The sequence below is a fragment of the Dipteris shenzhenensis genome, chromosome 30 (genome assembly GCF_047967505.1).
Source record: "Dipteris shenzhenensis isolate YYH24624 ecotype China chromosome 30, Dip_SZ_1.0, whole genome shotgun sequence".
Lineage (NCBI taxonomy): Eukaryota > Viridiplantae > Streptophyta > Polypodiopsida > Gleicheniales > Dipteridaceae > Dipteris > Dipteris shenzhenensis.
In genome coordinates, this window is record NC_141625.1 from 50,098,757 (window position 1) to 50,123,352 (window position 24,596).

General features: G+C 42.5%; 1 protein-coding gene across 1 annotated transcript; it reads right to left on the reverse strand.

The window, feature by feature from the left end:
- Positions 1-19,155: 19,155 nt before the first annotated feature.
- Positions 19,156-22,547, reverse strand: LOC147882272 (putative pentatricopeptide repeat-containing protein At5g40405). Its single transcript, XM_087401537.1, has 6 exons — positions 22,382-22,547; positions 20,385-20,498; positions 20,004-20,195; positions 19,782-19,892; positions 19,610-19,655; positions 19,156-19,477 (listed from the first exon to the last, which is right to left on the reverse strand). Exons 1-6 carry the CDS (start codon positions 22,545-22,547, stop codon positions 19,156-19,158), a joined length of 951 nt encoding a protein of 316 aa, XP_087257663.1.
- Between the last annotated feature and the right edge of the window lie 2,049 nt (positions 22,548-24,596).

Consider the following 24,596-nt stretch of genomic DNA (forward strand, 5'->3'; position numbering starts at 1 on the left):
ATGCGCAGCAAATGAACCCTTACTTGGAAACACCTTACCAATGGAAAAGTTACCCCATAGTTCCCAACGTAAGAAGTTTAAAAAATATAAGCCACATGTATGGATGAAGCTCGATCAAGAGACTTTAGAAAAAGAAAGTCAAGAAGAGAGCCTAACAAATTAATAAATGCAACTATGCCACCCAGTACACGACACATGTCCGGCTAGTTCAACACCATCAGATCTTCAAAAAGTGCCGGAATACTTCAAGAATTATACAAGTGGCAGTGCGCCAATAGCAATGCCAAGACCACTAAGGGAATTTGAAGTCTAGGAAACCGATAGCATCGGAGAAACTCCAATCTATGAGGGACCGGCAAAAACATGCACAATAAACCTTGCCCTTGAAGGGGAGGAAGAAAAACTGGTTTTCATTGGGAAACAGCTTCGACAAGAAGATAAAACCAAACTCAAACCACTCCTAATGGAATAGCGCGACTGCCTAGTATGGTCATATAAAGAGATGAAAGGAATTTCACTAGAAATGGCAGTACACACGATACCTATAAGGGAAGGTGCTCACCCTAAGGTATGTGGACCTTATCGCACAAATCCTAAATATGGCACCATGGTTTATGACGAGCTAGAAAAACTCCTAGATGCCAGATTCATCTACGAGATAGAGCACACTGATTGGGTTTCACCCATTGTCATTGTGCCTAAATGCAACAAGAAGCTCAGAATATGCGTAAACTTAAAAAATATGAATGCCGCCACAATTAGGGATCACTATCCCTTACTCTTAATAGAAATAGTGTTGGAAAAGGTGGCAGGTTTAGAAACATATAGCTTCTTGGATGGCTTTAGTGCCTATAACCAATTGCAAACTGCTCTTAAGACCAATCAAAAGCAACATTTGCTATAGAATGGGGTATTTTTGCATATAGAGTCATGCCATTCAACCTTTGTAATGCCCCGGCCACATTCCAGTGAGTCATATTCATAGCTTTCAAGTCATTTCTGAATAAGTTTTTACAGGTGTTCTTGGATGATTTGTGCATCCATTCAAACAAACAAGACCACTTAAAATGTCTTGAAGAAGTACTGATCAAATGCAGGGAGTATGGCATCTCCCTAAATCAACAAAAAAGCCAGTTCATGGTCACCCACGGAGTTGTTTTGGGACACATCGTCTCTCAACATGGGATTGCAACTGACATGGATAAAATCAAAATCATCATGGAATTGCCTCCTACAAATTCCAAAGGTGTACAGGTCTTTATGGGATATGCTGGCTATTATAGAAGATTTATATTGCGGTATGCCATGATAGCTAGACCACTTTACAAATTATTAGTGGAATTCTTATGGGCCGAAGAGTGCGACCAAGCTTTCGAGCTTTTAAAGTGGCGCCTAATCACATCACCCATCCTTATATCTCCCAATTGGGATATTGATTTTCATGTTCATACTAATGGATCCAAGTATGCAATTGGGAGTGTGCTTTGTCAACCTGGTGAACATAAGAAAGACTACCCATTCTACGTTGCCAGTCGACAACTCAATGATGCAGAGATAAACTATACCACCACAGAAAGAGAAGCCCTAGCAATAGTGTATAGTGTAAAGAAATTTTGGCACTATCTACTGGCAAATGATTTTGTCTTCTACACCGACCATCAAGCATTGCTTTATCTTGTGAACTGTCCCTATACAATAGGAAGAATAACCAGATGGCTCCTCTTGCTTCAAGAATTCAACTCAAAACAGTGGTCAGCAAAGGTGCCCAACACTACATTGCCGATCACATGTCTCATGTCAAGTCGAGAGAAGAAGCCACTGGAGTAGAAGACGACTTATCAGATTCCACACTATTTCAAATAGATGCTATTCTATAGTGGTGTGGAGATATCATTGGGTACTTGATGGCAGGAAGACCACCCCCTGAAATGAAAGCAGTAGATGCTAGAAAATTGATTCTAAAGGTTGCACCCTATCAACTCATTGCAGGACAACTGTACAAGGACCAGATATTAAGAAGATGTGTAATGCCTCATGAGATCATGCCAATCCTGAGTGAAGTCCATGAAGGCATTGTAGGAGGAAACTTCCAAGGGGAAGCCATAGTAAGAAAAGTTCTCCTCGCAGGCTACTGGTGGCCAACACTGTGGGCAGATGCCTATGAATATGTAAAAGGCTGTGATGTATGCCAACGGACTACTAAACCACAACACAAAGACTTCAATCCCCTAACAATAGTTGTTGTATAAAAACCATTTGAAAAATGGGGGATTGACTATGTGGGTCCCATACATCCAGCAGCAAAAGGAATAAAGGCATGCTACATCATTGTGGCCACTGATTACTTTACAAAATGGGCTGAAGCTAAAGCAGTCAAAAAGGCAGATGCCATAAGCATAGCAAGATTCTTATACGAAAATGTGATCACCTACTTCGCATGCCCCATTGAAATTGTGTCGGATAGAGGCACACATTTTGTCAATGAGGTAATCCAAGAACTCTTGTCTGGGTTCATGGTAATCCATAGAAAAAGCACATCCTAAGGCCGAATCCACCATCAAAAAGGCATGGTTTGACAGAAATCTGAAAGCTAAAGACATCAAGGAAGGCGACTTAATCCTGTTATACAATGCCAAAGTACACAAGGGGAAACTGAAGTCTCTATGTCAAGGACCCTACTGAGTAAGAAAAATGAATCCCATCAGAGCCGTGCTACTAGAAACATTGGATGGAGTCCAATTCAATACAACAATAAACGGGAGTCGACTGAAGCGCTACTACAACAAACGCAAGCCGTCCCTGACAAAAACGAAGATTTGGGAAACCAAGTCTTCTTTAGTTAGGATTATATTATATCTCGAGCACTCACTAGCATATGCACGTTTTTATTTTGCACATTTAGGAAGACCTAATAAATTTCGTATTAGGGATGACTGAGTCTTAGTTTCCCTATTAAATCCCACAAATAAGCATATAGTTAGACACATCACGTGCACTCACATGATTTTGCATAGGCACATAATCGATTGCATCAATAATAGTATCACACACTTTCATTCCATACTCTCAAAGCATGCAATGAATTCACAATCAGGACAAGAAGCTATGCCAAAACTCAAGATGAATTGGCAAAAGTGTCTGCAGCCTTAGCAACGAGACCCTCGCCAAACATCACAGTCGTCTCCTATATGCAAAAATATCAGACTTGCATACAAATTATCTATAAGCTCAATGATACAGGTGCAATCGCATCCAACATGTATGCTTGCAAGAAATGCTAGCATCAACAATGAGACCCCCGCCAAACCTCTTCCCAAGAAGATTCGATGGCAGAGTCCGCAACCTCAGCAACGAGATCCCCTTTGAAATTCATAGCTGTCTACCCCTCCTTAAGAGGAGATAAGCTTCCTGACTACAGACCACAAATTGTATGGTGCAAAAGCATTATAGCAGGAATGACTCGCATTCCACAAGCTCAATAGCCACTGGGTTACGTACATGGCATCCCAACTCTGAAATCAAAATAAGCCATAACCCGAGGACGAGTAATAAAATGGATCCGGGAGTATGTTGTCTCTGGGCCAACATGGACTTAGGTAAAACAAAATGTGTGTGTAGTGTAGTGGCAAAGCTCCGCTTGTACTTGCATAAGGCTAGAAATAATCCCTCTTAGATATGCAACTTGCATGTTCTACATGCAAGTTCTACATACAACTCTTACATACTCCTACATGCGAGTTGTACATGCGAGTTCTACATGCGAGTTCTACATGTGAGTTCTACATATGACTTCTACATACAACTCCTACATGCAACTCCTACATGCGAGTTGTACATGTGAGTTGTACATGCAAGTTCTACATGCGAGTTGTACATGCAAGTTCTACATATGACTTCTACATAAGACTTCTACATGCAAGTTCTACATACGACTTGTACATGCAAGTTCTACATACGACTTGTACGTGCGAGTTCTACATGCAAGTTCTACATACGACTTGGACATGCGAGTTCTACATGCAAGTTCTACATGTAGAGAGAGAATGTGTTACACTTCCTACATGCAGAGAGAGAAGCTCTCCAACTTGTATAAATACCCCATAATGGAATGAAGCCCACACTCTTTGGGGCATTGTGTTGAGTTCTACTTTGGTATTCCAAGCAATTGTCTCAAGCGTCCATGCTTCCTTGCACTCCACGTCCAAAAGCATGTCCTAACCTTGCAACCCCTCCTCCCCTCTTCTCCAACCTTGCAACCCAATCCTCTCCCTCTCCTCCTCCCTCTTCCTCCTCCTCCTCCTCCTCCTCCTCCCTTCTCCTCCTCCTCCTCTCTCCTCCTCCCTCCTCCTCCTCCTCCCCCTCGCTCCTCTCTCTTCTTTCCCCCATGCTCTTATACCTTCTTCCTCTCCCACTCCTATGCTCCCCCTAAACCCTTTGTTCCTCAACCATTAAACTCCATGATCTATGAGCGAGACGAGTTCTCCACCATGTACTCTACCCTGAACCCTTGAACTGCTTCTAGACCCTGGAACTCCTTCTAAACCTTAGAACTCCTTCTAACCCTGGAACCTCCTTCTAAACCTTGGAACTCCTTCTACCCGTGGAACCTCCTTCTAAACCTTGGAACGTTCTTCTAACCCTTAAACTCTTCCTAAACCCTGCAACCCCCAATGAAGGTGAAAGCCTTCATTACCTCAACCATGATGATACACGTTCCTTTTACACATGCATGTACTATGTTTGCTTACCACACTTAAGCCTACATCTCTCAATAGAACACGACTCGAGGTCCTAAGCTACATGTATACTACAAACGACAATCCCAATATATTTGTAGGTGACAAAAAGCCTCGGAACCCTGCATACTGAGAAAACCCTGCTCTTCCTACAAAAGCTGTAGGAAAGAGCCAACATTTGTGGAATACCAAAGTAGAACTCAACACAATGCCCCAAAGAGTGTGGGCTTCATTCCATTATGGGGTATTTATACAAGTTGGAGAGCTTCTCTCTCTGCATGTAGGAAGTGTAACACATTCTCTCTCTACATGTAGACCTCGCATGTACAAGTCGTATGTAAAACTATCATGTAGAACTCCCATGTACAAGTCCTATGTAGAACTTGCATGTACAAGTCGTATGTAGAACTTGCATGTAGAAGTTGTATGTAGAAGTCGTATGTAGAACTTGCATGTACCACTCGTATGTAGAACTTGCATGTACAACTTGCATGTACAACTTGCATGTAGGAGTTGCATGTAAGAGTTGCATGTAGAAGTCATATGTAGAACTTGCGTGTAGAACTCGCATGTACAACTCGCATGTAGGAGTTGTATGTAGAATTTGCATGTAGAACATGCAAGTTGGATTTCTAAGAGGGATTATTTCTAGCCTTATGCAAGTACAAGCGGAGCTTTGCTGCTACTCTACGCGCACATTTTATTCTACCTAAGTCCATGTTGGCCTAGACAACAACATCGTTGGCTTCTCTTTTTGTACATGTTTTGCGTAGTAGTTCGTTGTAGCTTGTTCATGCTATACTACTATGACGCCATGTGTCTTGGCCTTCCCTGACTCCCTTGCTCTCATGCTAGCATATCCCCTATCATTGCACTTGACTAACGAAGAATTTACGAATGGATACCCATAAGCTGGTGCTCGTCATAGTTTGCTTGTGTCTGGTTGCAGTTTTCATTGGCTCTGGCTACATTACCACACAACTTGGGCAGCCCCTTTTACCCATGATTGCATGTAAGTATAGGCGTTGCATGGAGATCCTCTCTTGCACATTCCTCTTGGCATGACAGGTCAGGATTGCTGCCTTTCATCCATTTTTTGGTGCATCCCTCACTAGCTGGCCCGCATTATGCCTCCTTATCTCTCATAACTTTTAGTCGCCAACACCCTCTTGCTCCCTACGTGCATCATCTTTTCTGAAGGTTGGTTCTTGACTGCATGGTCCCTAGAGGTATGCGTCCCATACTTACTCCCTAGCACTGGTTGCATGTTGCCTTGGTCTGTCGTGCGTCTTCGTCTCCACCCTGGCTGCAGTAGTGCCGTCGTGGGCTTTCTCCATCGGCTCTACCTCTGATAGTGAGACTCTATCCCGAGGTTGCTATGTAGTCCTCTAGTTAGGCTTCTTTCTACCTAGTTGTATTGCTTTAGCTAGCTAACCTTTTGGTGTGATCGCGAGACCACCCCCATACTTGTGCAATGACCTATATTGTGTCTAGCATAATCATTTGGTCTTTCATTTGCTTAGGGTCATTTACTACGTAGGTCCCCCCAATAGTTCTTGAAATTAATATACCTATGGTTGTGAATAAACCTAACCATGTGCGGTAACCCATAAGTCATGTTTGTACATGTAAAGACTGCCTTGTGTTTGAAGTTGTCTATGGTTACACTTTTAGATACAATTTTAAAAGATATACGTGAATAGAACTTGTAGGTCTTTAGTTATGTTTACAAAATTATTTTCTTGATTAATTATGTGTATTTTTCACACACTTTTGCTTACACATTCTAATTTTTTTGTTAACACTACTACATCGGCTAGTCTTTCCTATATAAATAAAGGTGCATTTTTAACTTGTTTTAAAAAAAAGTAGTATAGCTGGCACTTTGTATAGATATTGGAGAAATCTTTGATGCTTACTTACACTACATAACTAGTGTATGTCCTCTTTTTTAGGACATATCTAATACTTGTACCCCTCGCAAGACAGCCCGGATGTCCATTAATATGGATCCTGCCTTTTTTGCATTTGTCAATTAAAAAATGAAGGAAGCCAAAAAAGATGGATATATACGGCATCATGCTAGAACACGACCCTTTCTCCCTCGAAAAACCAAGAAGATGTTAAACTGAGATTTTTCTAGTTTCATGTCCCCAATAATTTTGTTTTTTCATGCCTCCTTTATGGACGGCTAGTTGATTTTACTTCAAAACAATTGTCCCTTCTAGTACGCCCTAAACGCAAAGTGCTTTTTAAATATGCTTCCTCTATGGTAGGCTAGGACATTGTATGGCTTTTTCGTTCTAATGCCTCCTACATGGAAGGCTAAAGTAAATTTTTGTTGCACCTCCTCTATGGTAGGCTTAATATTGTTTTTTTCAAAATAAATTTCCTTACTAATTCCTCCCACATAAAAGGCAAGCACATCCTCTGCCAAAAATGTGCTCTAGGCTATGACACAATCTACTAAGTAGTTGTAGGTATGGACAGGTTTCTTACTTTTTGCATGGAAAGAAAACCCCCCCTTTTTTTTGCCTCTCCCATAAACTGTCCTTTCTAATGATATTCTGTGCCTCCTACATGGAAGGCTAGGCAATTTAGTTTTTGCCCCTACTAATTCCTCTTATTTAGAAGGCCAATACTTCTACCTTAAACATTTCACGATGCCCCCATTGACTTTTTTACTATTTAACATCCAACCATGAATCTTGATAGGTCTCTCTCTCCTAGGTAAAGCGATAACAAGCCGAGGTGTGCATGCATTACCTGTCTACCCTTTTAAAACTTTGTTGTTCTAACAACTGGTTTTCTTTGGATGGTGGTAGGCAAGTGGACCCAATCGTGGAGTATCAGACACTTGAAAGATTCAACTTGAAAGTGGCAGGTAAGTGAACCCAACTGTGGAGTATTGGACCCAACCGTGGAGTATCGGACACCTGAAAGATTCAACTTTAATTTCTTGATGTACTTGCAACATTTACATACTATTGGAATATAATACAATGTTCACTTGTTATAATCTTTTAAGAGCTTTGAGTGCCATGTTTTGGGGTATTTTTGTCTACACACACACACACACGAATACTTCCCTAACTATGAATTATTATTTTATGTACCCCCGTGAAATCTTCCCTTTACACTTTCTTTTGAACCACCCCACATACCAAGCCCACTAATCATCCCATACCTCCTCTAATACCTTCTTAACCCATGCACTTATTCACTCCTTACTCCACTTGTGGCTAAATTGTTTTTATTATAATCTAAGAATCCATATGGTTGTCTATATTCCTAGGTAAAGTGATAACAAGCCGGGGAAAACAGGCATTACCTGTCTACATAAATGTAACTATGATGTTCTAACACCTAGTTTGTTTGGATGGTGACAGCAGGCAAGTGGACCCCGACTGTGGAGTATTGGACACCTCAAAGATTCAACTTTGATTTTTTGATGTACTTGCAACATTTACATACTATTGGAATATAATACAATGTTCACTTGTTATAATCTTTTAAGAGCTTCGAGTGCCATGTTCTTGGGGTATTTTTTTCTACACACACACACAAAAGAGGCCAAAAGTTCCTTACACATGACTAGACCAAATGGCCAAAAGTCCATACAAATTCAAAACATGGTTAAATCTTCTATGAGCTTTGTGATTGTGTGGACACCATCTTGCCAAAGATTTGGTCACATGGTCACTTCTTGTCCAGGTTATGCGATTGTTTGGACACTCCCCACAAGGTTTTGTTTGGACACTATCTTGCCCACATAAGGATTTGGCCACAAGGTCAAATCTTCTCTTGGGCCTTGTGATTGTTTAACAACATCAAGCCCTCACAAAAAATTTGGCCACATCTCAAATTTTCTCAAGGATGTGAGGAGAGTGTTGCCCTCATAAAGATTTGGCCACAATGTAAAACCTTCCCCACACTTCCACAAGGTTTTGCATTGACACCATCTTGCCTCAAAAATGTTTGGCCACATGGCAAACCATCTCTAGGCTTTTCAATTTTGTGAACACCATCTTGCCCTCACAAAGATTTGACCACATGGTCAAATATTCTCCCAAGATGTGTGATTGTGTGAGGAGAGTTGTTTAAAGATTCGGCCATAAGATCAAAGCTTCCCCATACAGGCATGAAGGTTTTCTTAGACACAATCTTGCGCTCATAAAGATTTAATCACATGGCCAAATCTTCTTTAAGATGTCTGATTGTTTGAGGAGATTGTTTGCATCAAAATATTTGTCCACAAGGTGAACATTTTCCCACACGCTAATAAAGATTTCATGTAGACACCATCTTGCCCTTGCCCTCACAAATTTGGCCACAAGGTCAAATCTTCTTTGGGCTTTGTGATTTGTGGACACCAGCATGCCAGATGCATCAATTTTACGAGCAAAAACCTATGAGCAGCTTTATCCGAGCGTGTTTTTCAAGAGATTTTAAAAATTGTATTCCTTTAGGAAACATGGTTTTTACACTTCAATTTTCACTAAAACTAGATCCCTTTATCATAAAAATATAAAGAATTGTTACTCATTTAATTTTACATAAGATAAATTTTCTTATTGATAGACATCCTTTGTACCCTTGTTATTACCTAAGAAAAGTGTTGAAAATAATTCCTTTAAGAAACATCCCTCATAATCACTCTCAATGTAAAAATATTATACATATATAATTACTTATTAAACACATTTATTTCAATATGATAAGAGCTTTCTAGTGCTTTAATAGCATAGATAATAAGATATTTATGGATATGTTTCTAAAGAAGTTTAAATTACTATAAATAATTATTAACTTGGGCTTATATATCACTCTCATACAATACATGTAATATTTGACAAAATATGAAGAGGGGAGAGGAGAAGAGTGGAGATGAGGAGAGAGGGCACAGCTAGAGAGCACACCACAAATGACTAACTGTACACTAGAATTAGTTGAAAAAATAGAATATATACAAACCCTTTTAGGGTTAGGGTTAGGGGATCTAACCCTTTCCTTTATAGCACTCTATAAGGTTAGTGCTATGCACATATGATCACGTGATGGTGCTATGCACACATGATCACATGATGTTGAGCGTGAACTCTCAACACCTTCCCTCAAGATCAACATCATGAAGTAGGCCTTCCCTCAAGATGATGATTCTGGGGAATCGAAGAAGGACTGATCATTACATTCCATCACACCCCTTTAATGGGAATGTCCTTCCTCTGCATCAAACCAAGAGCTAGTCGGTGTTTCGCGAATAGCTCTTTACCGAGTGGTTTGGTAAAGATATCTGCAACATTTTCTTTGCTATCACAATGCTGCAGTGTGATGTCACCAAGTAACACTCTTTCTCTGATGAAGTGCTCTCTGACATCAATGTGCTTTGTCCTAGAGTGATATACTGGATTTTTGGCCAATGCTTGAGCCGATTGATTATCATTGTTGGCTTTGACTCATCAAAGTAATCTGTTTCTGACAATAGTCTTCTGAGCCATATAGCCTCACATGCACCTGTAGTGAGTGCCCTATATTCTGCTTCAGTCGAAGACAAAGAAACAGTTGGCTGTTTGTTTGACAACCATGATATAGCACCTTGACCAAGGAAAAATGCATATCCCTGTGTCGATCTCCTGGTCTCATGATCTCCAGCATAGTCACTGTCACAGTATCCATGCAACCGTGGATGACTTCCTCTGTATTCTATCCCAAATTGTCTTGTACCTCTGATGTATCTCAAGACTCTTTTGGCTGCATTCCAGTGAGACTGTTTTGGATTTGCCATAAACTGTGCTAGTGAGCTTACTGCATAACAAATATCGGGCCGTGTGATTGTCAAATATATAAGAGATCCAATGTAGTATCTGTCATTGACTGTAGGCTTTTCTGAATCTTTAGTAAGTTTCAAACTCTGTTCCATGGGAGTGGCTGCAATCTTGCAATCTGCCATATGAAACTTCTTCAAGAGACTGTCAACATATTTGAGCTGACTCATGAATGTGCTATCTGAATCTCTCCAGAACTCAATTCCAAGACAATAGTGCATAAGTCCAAGATCTTTCATGTCGAACTCTACAGATAAGTCTTGTTTTAGCTTTCTGATGAAGCTATCCTTGCTTCCTGTCACAATCAGATCATCTACGTACAAAAGTGCAATAGTAATATCTTCCCCTTGAACTTTGTAGTAGAGAGTATGATCTGCATTGGACTTCATGTATCCCAGATCAGCAAAATACTTGTCAATTCTGCTGTACCAACTTCTGGGTGCTTGCTTTAAGCCATAGAGACTTTTCTTGAGATGGCAAACCTTGTTCTCCTGTCCTGGTTCAACATAACCGGCTGATTGTTGCATGTAGACTTCCTCGTCTAGATAACCATTGAGAAATGCATTCTTGACATCGAGTTGATACACATTCCATTTACTGAGTGTCGCTAGTGATATCAAGAACCGTATGGAATCCATCTTTGCTACTGGAGCATAAGTCTCATCATAATCTTGGCCATATTGTTGTGCAAATCCTTTTGCAACTAATCTGGCTTTGTATCTCTGAATACTACCATCTGGATTGTACTTCACTTTGTATACCCATTTGTTGGCTATGGCCTTCTTTCCTGGTGGAAGGTCGCATAATTCCCAAGTGTTATTTTTATACAAAGCATCCATTTCTTCATTCATTGCAGTTTGCCATTCTGGCTTATCTACTGCGTCTTCGAAGTACACTGGCTCTTCTGTAGCCATGATGGTAGTCATAAGAGCATAGTTGGTGGTTTCCACCTGAATTGCTTTGCCTTTTTGAGCATATGTCAATCTGGCTGGTGGTCTGCTTTCCCTAGTAGACCGTCTGAGCTGCTGTGACGCTGATTGGGGTGTTGCTGGCAATTCTTGCTCTTCTTCACCAACCTGTTCTGTAGATGACTGTGAAGTCGATGCTTCTATCTCCTGTGTAGGTGAGGTTTTCCATTCTGATTCCTCATCGAAGATTACATCTCTGGAGATAATGACTTTGTAGTTGATGGGATCATACAATTTGTATGCTTTACTTTCTTCACTGTAGCCAACCATGATGCATTTGCGTGACTTCGCATCCAATTTCCTGCGATGATCATCATGTATGTGGGCATATGCTATGCAACCAAATATGCGGAGATGCCCAATGCGTGGCTTGTGTCCAGTGAATGCTTCATAAGGAGTCATTCCTTGTATCGGTTCGGTAGGAAGCCGATTAAGCAAGTAGTTAGCTGTAGCTATTGCTTCTGCCCAATACTGATTCGGAAGATGCTTTTCACTAAGCATTGCTCTAGCACTGTCTGCTAAAGTCCCATTCTTCCTTTCAGCTATTGCATTTTGCTGAGGAGTATCTGCACATGTGAATTGTCTTCGAATGCCGTGAGTTTTGCAAAAGTTCATGAAGGCTGAAGACATGTATTCACCTCCTCTGTCTGATCTCATGACCTTGATTTTTCTGCCTGTCTGGTTTTCTACCATGGCTTTAAATTCTTGAAATCTGGCAAACACTTCAGATTTCTCTTTCAGAAAGTAGACCCAACAATATCTGCTGTAGTCGTCGATGAAGGTCAAGTAATAAAGTGAACCATTGATGCTGCGGGTCTGGGCATAACCCCATACATCTGTATGAATTAAATCAAGAATACCTCGTGCACGAGAGGTACTTCTGACAAAGTTGGTTCGCTTTTGTTTGCCAAGCAGCATGCTTCACAAACCTTTCCAAGAAACTGTAGCTTCGGAATCCCAATTGCCATATTTTGATTCCTGAGATCTAACAAGTACTTGAAGTTGACATGACCATATCTCTTGTGCCATTTTGCAGATAGTGGCATCTGTTGCATTTGAGCTGACATGGCATGCTTATCTGGTACTGTAGCTAGCATCCTGTACAAGCGTCCTTCTTTGACACCTTTTGCTACTAGCTGACCTCTTTTGGATTTGTCTCTGATAGTGCATTCATCACCGTCGAAGATGACTTTGTAGTTGTGTTCCGTCATTTGACCTACTGACAAAAGGTTCTTGCTGAGCTTCGGAACATAGAGCACATCTTTGACTAATCCTTTTGTACCAGTGAAATTGTTCATAGGGATAACCCCTGTCCCTTGAACCGGATTCGGTGTATTGTCTGCTGTGTAGATGACATTCTTTTGTCCTTCTAATGGCTTCATTTCTGTGAACCATTCCTGATGATTTGTCATATGAGATGATGCACCGCTGTCAATGTACCAAGGATCCTGTTCCACTTGGTCGACTTGATAACTGAAATCTTCTTTGGGATTGAAATCAGTGTCTAGGTGCATTGTATCAGTCTGATGCAATTCCTCACTTGCAAGAAACATATTTCCATGTTCATTTGCAAAATGACTGTGACTAGAATGTCCACCACGATGATTTCCTCTTCCTCGGGAATTCCCTCTATTACTGTTGGATTGACGCCTTGGTCATACTGCTTCTTGCGGCAATCTCTTTCATAGTGTCCAAACTTGTGACAATAGTTGCATTGAATGTTTGACACATTGGTGGATGCATTCCCTCGTCCTTGGAATCTTCCTCGGTTGGAATGATTTCCTCTTTGCTGATTTTGATGTTGCTGAGGATGCTGCTGATGCTGATGCTGATTGTGACTTTGATTTTGACCACTTTTCTGATATGATCTACCTCTGTTTCTGCCTTTGCCTCTGCTTCTATCTGAAGCGGTGAATGCCTGATCATTAGAATGACCTTTACGTGCTTGAATGGCCTGAGTCCTGAGTTCTTCACCAAGTAGAACTGACTGAAGTTCTTCCAGTGTTGGAATTTGCCGTTGGATGGCAATACTCTGGACCAGATTCTCATATCCTTCTCCTAGTCCATTCAGGATTACTTGAACCATTTCTGCGGGATTCATAGTTTCTCCTGCTGCTGCAAGTTGATTGTTGTAGTCTTTGATGCGGAGTACATAAGCATGACCGGTTTCATTACTATTGCGGAAACTCTGGTTGATCTGGTTTCTCAAGGTGAGAATCCTGGATGTGTTCTTGGACTCGTAGAGAGCTGCGAACATATCCCATGCTTCTTTTGATGTCTTGACTGTGTTGAGCTGTCCTAGCATGACATCTTGCACATTCTGCTTAATCAGGTGATAGGCATACTTGTCTTTCTTATCCCATTCTGCTTGAGCTCGGGCAATGGCAGGATCTGCTACTGATGCGGAAACTGTTTGTGTAGATGTAGATCCCGATGTAGATCCTGTTGCTGGTGCGGTGACAACAGATGGAGTAGAGCTACTGGTGGCTGGATCTGCCAATGGTCTAGGTATGGATCCATCAACATACTCCCATTTGTCCTGAAGCACAAGAATGGTCTCCATTCGATATTTCCATGTACCGTAATTGGAGTTGTCTAACTTAGCAGATGCCTCCAGATTGAGGTTGCTAGTCGACATGGTGCAAACAATGTACTCAAAAAAGTGTCCTGGAAAACTCTGTATGAATCAACTGCAAATACACTGAAGATGCCAAGTGAAATCTCTGTACCGTCGGTGAAGATAGAACTGCAGTAAATAAGATCTGACCTGTGTTACAAGGCTTGTGGCAATGATGCCGGGAATAGCCAAGAGGCTTTACAAGGCTGAAAATGATGTGCACGATGCCGTGAGATAGCCAAATAGGCTTTACAATGGTGGCATGTGTGTGTGAAATCAAGTGCTATCTGCCCACTGAGTCAATCCTGCAATGCCTCTGAACTCTGAAGTCTGCTCACTGAACTGATGAACGTAAGGTTTCAGGTAATGTAATGATGTGAAATCGGATGTGAGCGTATGGACTGACTCCGAGTAGGTACTAGTCGGGAATTTCGGGCATGGCTTAGATTGGCAACTTGGGGAATTCAAAGCGTCCCCTCTATGGCGATCTAGTCTACTCTGATCTAGATCTAAACCAACCGTCGATCGATGAAAGAGCAGCAAATAATTCCTTTTCCTTTGTTCTTTTTAAGTGCTGGGTCAGATGCGTCGATGTAGAGGCAAATGTGCGTGAAGGAAGTGGTTTTGTCGGCGAGGCTCAAATGTGAGTGTAACTTGTGCCAAAATGTGCGTGTGATGTAACGAGCGCGTAGAGCACGAAAAATCGAGCGACTTTCCTTTTTGGAGCACCCTCAAATTCTTCCTGGATCAAGAGATATGACTTGATCTAGGTGGAGGGGCAAAAGGAGTGCAAATGGTGCTCAATGATGATGTGTCACTGTGAGTCACATGCAGTGATGATGTGGCACTGTGCTTAGCAAGAGGTGTGCCAGTGAAGCTCTGTGCTGAGGTGGCAGTGCTGAGGTGTCACTGATGACGTGGCACTGATGACGTGGCAATGATGACGTGGCACAGATGACGTGGCACAAGTGACATGGCAGATGACGTGGCACAAATGACATGGCAGATGATGTGGCTTGATGACGTGGCAGGTGACGTGGCTGATGACGTGTCACTGATGACGTGGCAGGTGACGTGGCAGTCGGTGCTGACGTGGCAGTCGGTGATGACGTGGCCTACTTACGTGGCGCTGCTGACGTGGCAAATAGGATTGGCACGTGTCACTTGGCTGACCACACCTCAATGTGGTGAGGTTGAGGATAAGATATCGTCCCTCGCTGCCACGTGGCGCTAGGAGAGCGACCAGAATCTTTTGAGATTCTGACGGAATCTAGGAAGATTCCGTCCACCTGCGGATTTTCATCGATGAGGTCGTTGGAGAGCGCGGCTCGTCGTAGGTGTTGATGCAAGGTGGTCGCTGGTCGTCATAGAAGATGCGAAGGAGCTTTCTTGGCGTCAATGGCAGATCTGGGACTACGGCGCATACCCGAGCTCTTTTTCTGGCAACTAGCAGGGACGATCAGCGGAGAATTATCGTTGCCAGCGGATCTGGAGGCCCGATGCGCAGTCTTCTTCTCTTGGGTTGCGGGCACGAACTCAGGCGAATCGCCTCCTTTCGCGCTACGTGACTTAAAAGCGGACACAGGAGTAGCTTCTAAATCGGTGCGCTTCCTCTTGTTTGGGCTCAGAGCAGCTTCGTCGCTTCGGAAGGTGTTGTGTGCTTAGAGAGGCGAATGGATTGCGAGGGGCTCATTGGCACTGCGAGCTTGCTGTAGTAGTTGCGGTTGGAGCTCACGTTGGAGTAGCCGGTGTAGTTGACGATGTTGAAGGCAGTCACTGCTTCAAAGGTCATCGGGAGCTTGGTCATAGCTGGAGAGGCTAAGGAGACCTCAGACTAGAGGTGAGTTGCAGCTGTGATGGAGGCTATGGCTTTGCTGAAGAAGGACGTCGCCATCCCGTTGGCGTAGAAGCCTTGTAGCGCAACACGATCGTGGATATGGTAGGCGCGGGTGACTTACAGTCACTTTGAAATCTAGGCTCGTGTGATAGGAGCGCTAGGTCGTAGTTGGCTTGTAGTAGCTGCACGAAACAGTTGCAGGACAAGATGACTCTACAGCTGCCTTCATGAGGTCGATGAAATCCAGCCTTCGAATGCCCAGATTGGAAGGCGACTCAAGCTCCGAAACTATCCCTCCTTGCGTCTTCAACAGAATCGAAGCGAGATCGAAACATCGCAGCCATGAGAGACTCCAATTCTCTCAAGGTCCTTGAGTGCCAAACAGAACTCTCTCTTTTTGAAAAAGAGATTTCGTAGGAGCTTTGCTTGTTGCAGGAGAGATAGGACTCTCCCTATCTCTTTGAAGTCTTCCTATCTTTCCTTTCTCACAACACAATTGGAATTCTCTCAATGACTATATCACAAGTCTCTCTCTCTCACGTGATGATAATTTCTCAAATGAATGAACTTTCAATGAACGGAAATGGACGGAATTTCTTCCAAAATGAGCGGAAATTTTCTCTCAACGGAAGTGACGGGAAGGATCTCACAATCACTCAAGAGAACTCTCAATCTCACAATCTCTCTCACACTCTCAAGAATCTCAATGTCTCAGCGGAAGACAAGGGAGCTCTGATACCATGACAAAATATGAAGAGGGGAGAGGAGAAGAGTGGAGATGAGGAGAGAGGGCACAGCTAGAGAGCACACCACAAATGACTAACTGTACACTAGAATTAGTTGAAAAAATAGAATATATACAAACCCTTTTAGGGTTAGGGTTAGGGGATCTAACCCTTTCCTTTATAGCACTCTATAAGGTTAGTGCTATGCACATATGATCACGTGATGGTGCTATGCACACATGATCACATGATGTTGAGCGTGAACTCTCAACAATATTTAATACTACATATGCAAGATTTTTCAAAATATAACTTCACAGATGTGCTCAAATGGGGTTTTTCGATCAATTTGACTGGTTGAATAACTATATTTGAACATTGGATGTGTTATGCCACTTTTAAAAGTGTTGTCCATGGTAGTTTCACCAGCGAAACTACCTTGAAAGACCTACTTCAAAGGGGTTTCGTTGGCGAAACTACCTTAATGGCTTGCTTCAATGAGGTTGCTTTGGAGAAACCCTTTCATGAGGCTAGCTTGAGAGATGGTTTTCAATGTCACCTCCTATTAAGAGTACTCTTAGTAAAAGTTGAGTAATTTCACTTCGAATTGGGACACTAGCTATGTATCATTAGGAAAAACGAGAGCTCATTTTGGGGCCCTGAGAGAAATTTACAATTTCTTCATTTTTCTTTCCTCTAAAACACTCTAAACCCTCGGAATGACATTTGAAACACTGTGGGGCCAAATTGCTTTCATTAGTACACTTTTTTGCGGGGCCTTTTTTGACTTTTCCGAGCCTCCGGGTGCTCGTTTTTAGTGTTTCAAATGTCGTTCCGAGGGTTTTGGCCCACTCCGGACGCCGTCGGTGATGTCTGAAGTACCGAATTTTGCACCGCACATCAGATATAATAAAAGTAGCTCAAGTATCCTCATTGAATGCAAACTTGACAATATTTCTTTTTTCTTCCTTTTTTGTATTTTTTCAACATTATGTTGGCCCTCCTTTGATTGGTGGAGGGCTATTTTCCTTCTAGGCTAAAAGGCCCCAAAATGAGTTTTCTTTTTTCCTAATGAGGACTGATTATGATCTTGTAGCAAAATCAAATTGTTTTAATTGTATTTGAATTTCCAAATGCATTAGTAAATGTGTTGTGAAGATGTCTCTTCAAACATGTTTGATCTATTGTCAATAGCTATCCTAAAGTTCTATATGGGATTAATCGCTTAAGGTCTTATAACAAAGTCAAAGAATTTTGTTGTATTTGAATTGCCACAATGCATTCATTAGCGTTAATGCGTTGTAAAGATGTACCAAAGCTACTACACCTTTTGCAAACAAGGCTTGATTTCTTCCAGTTACACATTCGATAGATTTTGGTGTTCTTCCAGATCCAACTTGAGAAAAATTTATTTATCTTGGTGCACATATGACAACTTTTTCTCGCACTTCAAGATTGTGGCTTGTTCAAATGAATTGAAAATTGATATGTTTGGAAGTGATCACGTAGAACATTCAAATAGGACTCACCAATTTTGACAATTACGTAGCTAGATTTCCAATGCGATCTGAAATTGAGATGGCAGTTGTATGGTTGGTCAAGAATCATGCTCCATGAGTCCATGTCATCCATTAATCAACAATGACTCAATTTCTTCTTCTAAGACTTGATGTTAATGTCATTGAAAAGTTCTATGTGAAGATAAAGGACCATCGATTGTATCGCGAATGGTCAAATTCTGATTTTTGTTTAATGTCTATTTCGAACGAAGGCAATTGTATGTCACCTTGGTTTGTGAGTGAACTCAAGCATATTGTTGTAAAATTCACGAGCATCAACAAACTGGAGGGGAAGGATTGACTTATCAAGCATCTCCAATTATGGAGAGAAAGGACGTCTGAGAAAAGGTTGGCCAGAACCTGATGACACACTTCTACGTTCTTTTAAGCTATCACAGCATTACAACCACAAGGAGTCATTGTTTGCATGTAACGAGCTGTATAGCTTATCGGTCAATTCATCAACATGTCGCCTCAACTTAAAGCAGTTGTCGCCACGTGTAGACAAGCTATGTTTCACGTCATCTAGATGCCACCATATAACACAATCATGATCGAACTCGATTTCACCCTCTTGTAATACAGCTCATCAATCTTTCAATTGTTCTAGCATGAAAATTTTCAAGAAGAGGAAAGATTGTTCTAGCATGAAAATTTTCAATAAGAGGCAATAGCTTATTGACAAGGGTGCCCCATTGATTTGATGGTAAGGGGTGCACCAAATGGCCAGCTTCTCAGTCCCACAAAACTCATCTTTCTCTACGTCCATAGGTAGGCCTTGTAATACCCGATGTTTCATCTCCCCAGATTTTAAGGGGAATATATTTTAGCTTTGCATATATAAGGTTCCTCTGGGAATGTCTCGTCTCACCTTTCACTCTCATTGCCTCAACCTTCCCTATCCGCATAGATATTAGACATCAAAACATAAGCTGCAGCATCCTTTTCATCCAATTGCACTGCATGGCTAAAAGCGACTCTTCCAAGCTCCATGCTGCCCCACTTTCGACAAGCACTCAGCACCGTAAGCCACACCACATGGTTAGAATGGAAAGGCATCTTCATCACCATTGCCACCGCCTCGTCTAATAGGCCCGCACGGCCAAGGAGATCAACCATAACAATGTGGTGCTCAACCATTGGAGTGATGCCATAGTCTTTGGCCATGGCCTCAAAGTACTCCTGACCCTTATCCACTAGACCCGTGTGACTGCAAACAGTAAGCACAATAGAGAATGTGACCCCATCTGGCTTTACACCTTCTCTTGTCATTCTCCCGAGCATATGGAAAACAATTTCACTTTCTCCTAGCTGGGCATATCCTGCCATTAGTGCACTCCACGAGATTACGTCTCGAGCTGGCAGCTTTTCAAATGCTTCCCATGCTTCTGCAAGCACAGCACATTGGGCATACACATCCACCAGGGTGTTGCCAACAAAAAGATCCCTTTCCAGCCCCTTTCTGGCAACCTCCATGTGTATTTCTCGGCCTTTGTCTATAGCTCCTATGCTACCACAAGCTTTCAAGCTGCAAGCATATGTAACAGCATTTGGAAAGAGACCGTCCAGTTCCATTTGTTTGATGAAGTTCAGCACTTCCTCACCAAGTCCATGCTCAGCATATCCTGCCATTAGTGCAGTCCATGAGACCTCATTTCGAATTGGCAGTTTGTCAAATGCTCTCCGTGCTTCTGCAAGCGAGCCACATTTGGCATACATATCCACCAAGGTGTTGCCAACAAATAGATTTCTTTCCAATCCCTTTTTGGCAATTTCAGCGTGTATTTCTCGACCCTTGTCTATGGCTGCTGTGCTGCCACAAGCTTTCAAGCTGCAAACAAATGTGACAGCACTAGGAGACAAACCTTCCAGTCGCATCTGTTCAAGACAGCTCAGCGCTTCCTCATCAAACCCGTGCTCAGCATATCCTGCCATTAGAGCATTCCATGAGACCTCATCTTGAATTGGCAGCTTGTTAAAGGCTTCCTGTGCTTCTGCAAGAGAGCCACATTTTGCATACATATCCACCAAGGTGTTGCCAACAAAAAGATCTATTTCCAGCCCCTTTCTGACAATCTCGGCATGTATCTCTCGGCCGTTGTCTATGACTCCTGTACTGCCACAAGCTTTCAAGCTGCAAACATATGTAACAGCATTTGGAGACACACCCTCCAGTTGCATCTGTTCAAGACAGTTCAGCGCATCCTCACCAAGTCCATGCTCAGCATAACCTGCTATTAGAGCAGTCCATGAGACTACATCCCGAACTGGCAGCTTGTAAAATGCTTCCCGTGCTTCCGACAACGAGCCACATTTGGCATACATATCCACCAAGGTGCTGCCAACAAAAAGATCTCTTTCCAGTCCCTTCCTGGCAATCTCAGCGTGTATGTCTGGGCCTCTTTGTGCATCTTTCAGCCTAGCACAAGCCTTCAATACGGCCATGAAGGTATACTTATCCAGTTGTACAGAATCCTCTTGCATTTTCTGGTAGATGTTGAGGGCATGCCGTGATTCCCCACATTTGATGTAGCCCAAAATGAGAGAATTCCAAGAATGCACATTCCGATCAACTAACTCATTAAAAACTTGCTGAGCATCGCACATGCTTCCAACTTGGACCAACATTTGGATAAGGTAGTTGCCAAGAGATCTATGATCTTGTAGCCCACTTTTGCACATGCAAGCATACAAGCGCTTAGTATAAGCTAGATTTTTCAATGTTCTGCACTTATGCAAGATGCATGTAAGGTCCTGCATTGAAAACAGCTGGGGCATCTGTTCCATAGACGTGAGTGCCTCCTCTACGTTGAGCGATTCCTTCTCGCGCTGTTTGTGTGTTTTGGGGGCACTCACCTTTACTCCAGACCTAATGCCGACCTTACCACGCTCCTCGACCAAGCCAAGGTCTTGGGTCTGACCACTGGAAGCGTCTTTGCAACCCAACCTGGATTGTACAAGTCGGCTGTCCATAGCTCCTCCTCGCCAACCTTATGCTTTTGAAGTATGGAGATGTCTGTCATTAAGACTCTCAAAAGGCTCGTCAAACTAGCAATCTACAGCTACAGCTTATCTGGGCAAATCATTCAGTACGGACTCGGCGCACACTTACTTGCTGCGCCACCAGTCAGAGGACTCCTTCCATAAGCGCTCGGTCCCTGACCTACCTTAGAAGCATGATCACAAAAACCAAAACCAAGTGCGAGAAGTGGGCGCACCAAAACCGTTGCGACAACTCACGAAAGCAAACTTTATCCCCATTCGGTATAGCTTTGCAGAGCGCAGGCAGTTGGGAGTTGAGTTTCGTCACACTACCTGGCACTCATTCCTTACAGAAGGGGCTGCCACTTAACTGTCACAAAGGACTGATTGAACCAGTGGCTCAAGGAGCTCATGTTGGTCAATTAGTGCACTTCACGGGAGATTTTTCTCAGTTGGCCCGGTAAAGGATGGCCTTCATCTACCGGGCACAACCATTTTGTGTTAGCATTTGAGCTTGTCCCTCTTATTGGGCCAACTATAGGCCAACTAGATCCGCAGACATTGAGAACTAATTGTAAACCTTTTTCGTTTTTCCATCTAATGTAACAGTGGGTGTTAATTTGTTTTGGTAAATTCAGTTATAATTTTTGTATGATCGTCTGATTGAACAATAGATCAAAAACGGAAGATTTTCCTTCTAAAAAAGAACTGCATAGCAATGAATTATGGAAGTTTAATGTAGGTCAGTTAAAGCAAAAATTATGAAAAGTAGGTGATATTGTTGATATCGAGCCAATGTAGTCGTTTTACGGTGTTTGTAGTTTGCCCAATGTATTTCTTTCCGTTGTCAAGATAAGTGATGTAATAGATAAAATGCATTACCGAAGTGTTGTTTTCGTTTTTTCCACTTTGTTCTGTGTCTGCAAGGTTTGTGGATACATCGGAGAAAAGTGTTAGTTTAATCTCATGTTGTTGTAAAAGAAAGTTTATAGACAATTATGTAAACTCTAGTTTACCTTCAGCTTTGATCTTTGTTGGTGCGGGGAAGATAGTTCCGCCTTTCTGTAATGTTCTTCAGTGAACTTGGGGTCTACCTTGTATGCCACTTTCTCAATAGTAACTGGCCACTGACCTGCCTCCATACCGTATACGTCTTTGAATTCCTTAAGTATGGTATCTGCCTCTTGCTTGTCCAATTGGGCGACCTCTTCGATGTCGACGTTGAATGCGAAGTGTAGCATGATCATGCAGTACGTTGATATTTCTTTGCTATATTTGTCAAGTAGCGTCTGCGCCATGGAACGAGTCATATCTTCATTGACTGATTCTTTTCCATATGAGAGTTTGTGTATGATGTGCTTAATTGGCCCATCTACGAGGTTGTTTGATCCTCTTGGTTTGTCTAGCAAGATCCGGGTCACTCTCTTTCCTATGGCTTCCGTAGGAAGAGCAGGGTATTCTCAGTATGCAGGGTTCCGAGGCTTTTTGTCACCTACAGATATATCGGGGTTGTCGTTTGTAGTATACGTGTAGATTAGGACCTCGAGTCGTGTTCCGGTGAGAGATGTAGGCTTAAGTGTAGTAAGCAAACATAGTGCATGCATGTGTAAAAGGAATGTGTATCATCATGGTTGAGGTAATGAAGGGGTTAGAAGGAGTTCCAAGGTTTAGAAGGAGATCCAAGGTTTAGAAGGAGGTTCCAAGGTTTAGAAGCAGATTCCAGAGTTTAGAAGAGGTTTCAAGGTTTAGAGTAGAGTACATGGTAGAGAACTCGTCTCCCTCGTAGATCATGGAGATTAAGGGTTGAGGAACTAAGGGTTTAGGGGGAGCATAGGAGTGGGAGAGGAAGAAGGTGTAAGAGCATGAGGGAAAGAAGAGAGAGGAGGGAGGAGGAGAAGGAGGGAGAAGGAGGAGGGAGGAGGAGAAGGGAGGAGGAGGAGGGAGGAGGAGAGGGAGAGGATGGGTTGCAAGGTTAGAGGAGAGGGGAGGAGGAGTTACAAGGTTAGGACATGCTTTTGGATGGGAGTGCAAGGAAGCATGGACACTTGAGACAATTCCTTGGAATACCAAAGTAGAACTCAACACAATGCCCCAAAGAGTGTGGGCTTCATTCCATTATGGGGTATTTATACAAGTTGGACAGCTTCTCTCTCTGCATGTAGGAATTAACACATTCTCTCTCTACATGTAGAACTTGCATGTAGAACTCGCATGTAGGAGTTGCATGTAGGAGTTGCATGTAGAACTCGCATGCAGAACTTGCATGTGGGAGTTGCATGTAGAACTCGCATGTAGGAGTTGTACGTAGGAATCGTATGTAGAACTTGCATGTAGAACATGCAAGTTGGATTTCTAAGAGAGATTATTTTTAGTCTTATGCAAGTACAAGCGGAGCTTTGCGACTCCTCTACACACACATTCTGTTCTACCTAAGTCCATGTTGGTATAGAGACAACATACTCCCGGATCCATTTTATTACCCGTCCTCGGGTTATGGCTGATTGCGAGCACGTACCTGGGTTGCCATGCTTTTAGTCCAGTGGCTGTGGAACTTGTGTCGTGCCAGTCGATCTTGCTGTAAAGCCTTGGCACCATACAATTTTTGCTCAGTTTCCAAGTAGCCTGTATCCACCATTTGCTCGAACAGAGATATGTGGCGTGCTTCTAAGAAGATCACTCTTTGATAGAGTCAGCTTGTAATCTAAGCATTGACACTTTCATTGGGATTGAAACTGAGTGGAGAAAAATGGGAATCGAGGTAACTTGGGACCTCCAGAATGAATTTAAATGTTTTACAGAATATAGCACTTAGGCAAAGGAAGCGATCAATGTTGCCACACATTATTTGCTCATGTTGCTGAAGTGCTCGGACCATTGTGCCTTGGATATTCCATTCTACACCAGAGTATGGTTCGATCATTGGCTAATTAATGGCTCGATCTTCATCCAAAGTGTGTATGTTAGCTTCCCATTTTTTACGCCATGGAACTGCATAGAACTTGGGATGGGTTCTGAGACATGGAGGTGCACGTAGGTACTCCTTCAAGAAGATTACATCAAAGAGCTTGGGACGACACCAATCAGGTTGTGGATCCAACTTGCTAATCCAACCTTTACTAATTTGATGCTGACGAAGGTTGGTAGGAAAGTTGTCCAGGGTCCATCCACCTCGAGTTTTCATATCAGGATATTTGCTCCAAAATTCCTTGATGGGGTTACTAGGAAGTGGTATCTCATTAAAATCATACCCAGCATTGGAACTTGGCATGGGAGTATGAATTGGATTATCCACATCCTGATATTCAAAATCAAATATTGTGTCATTTTCTACTGATGGAAGCACAAGT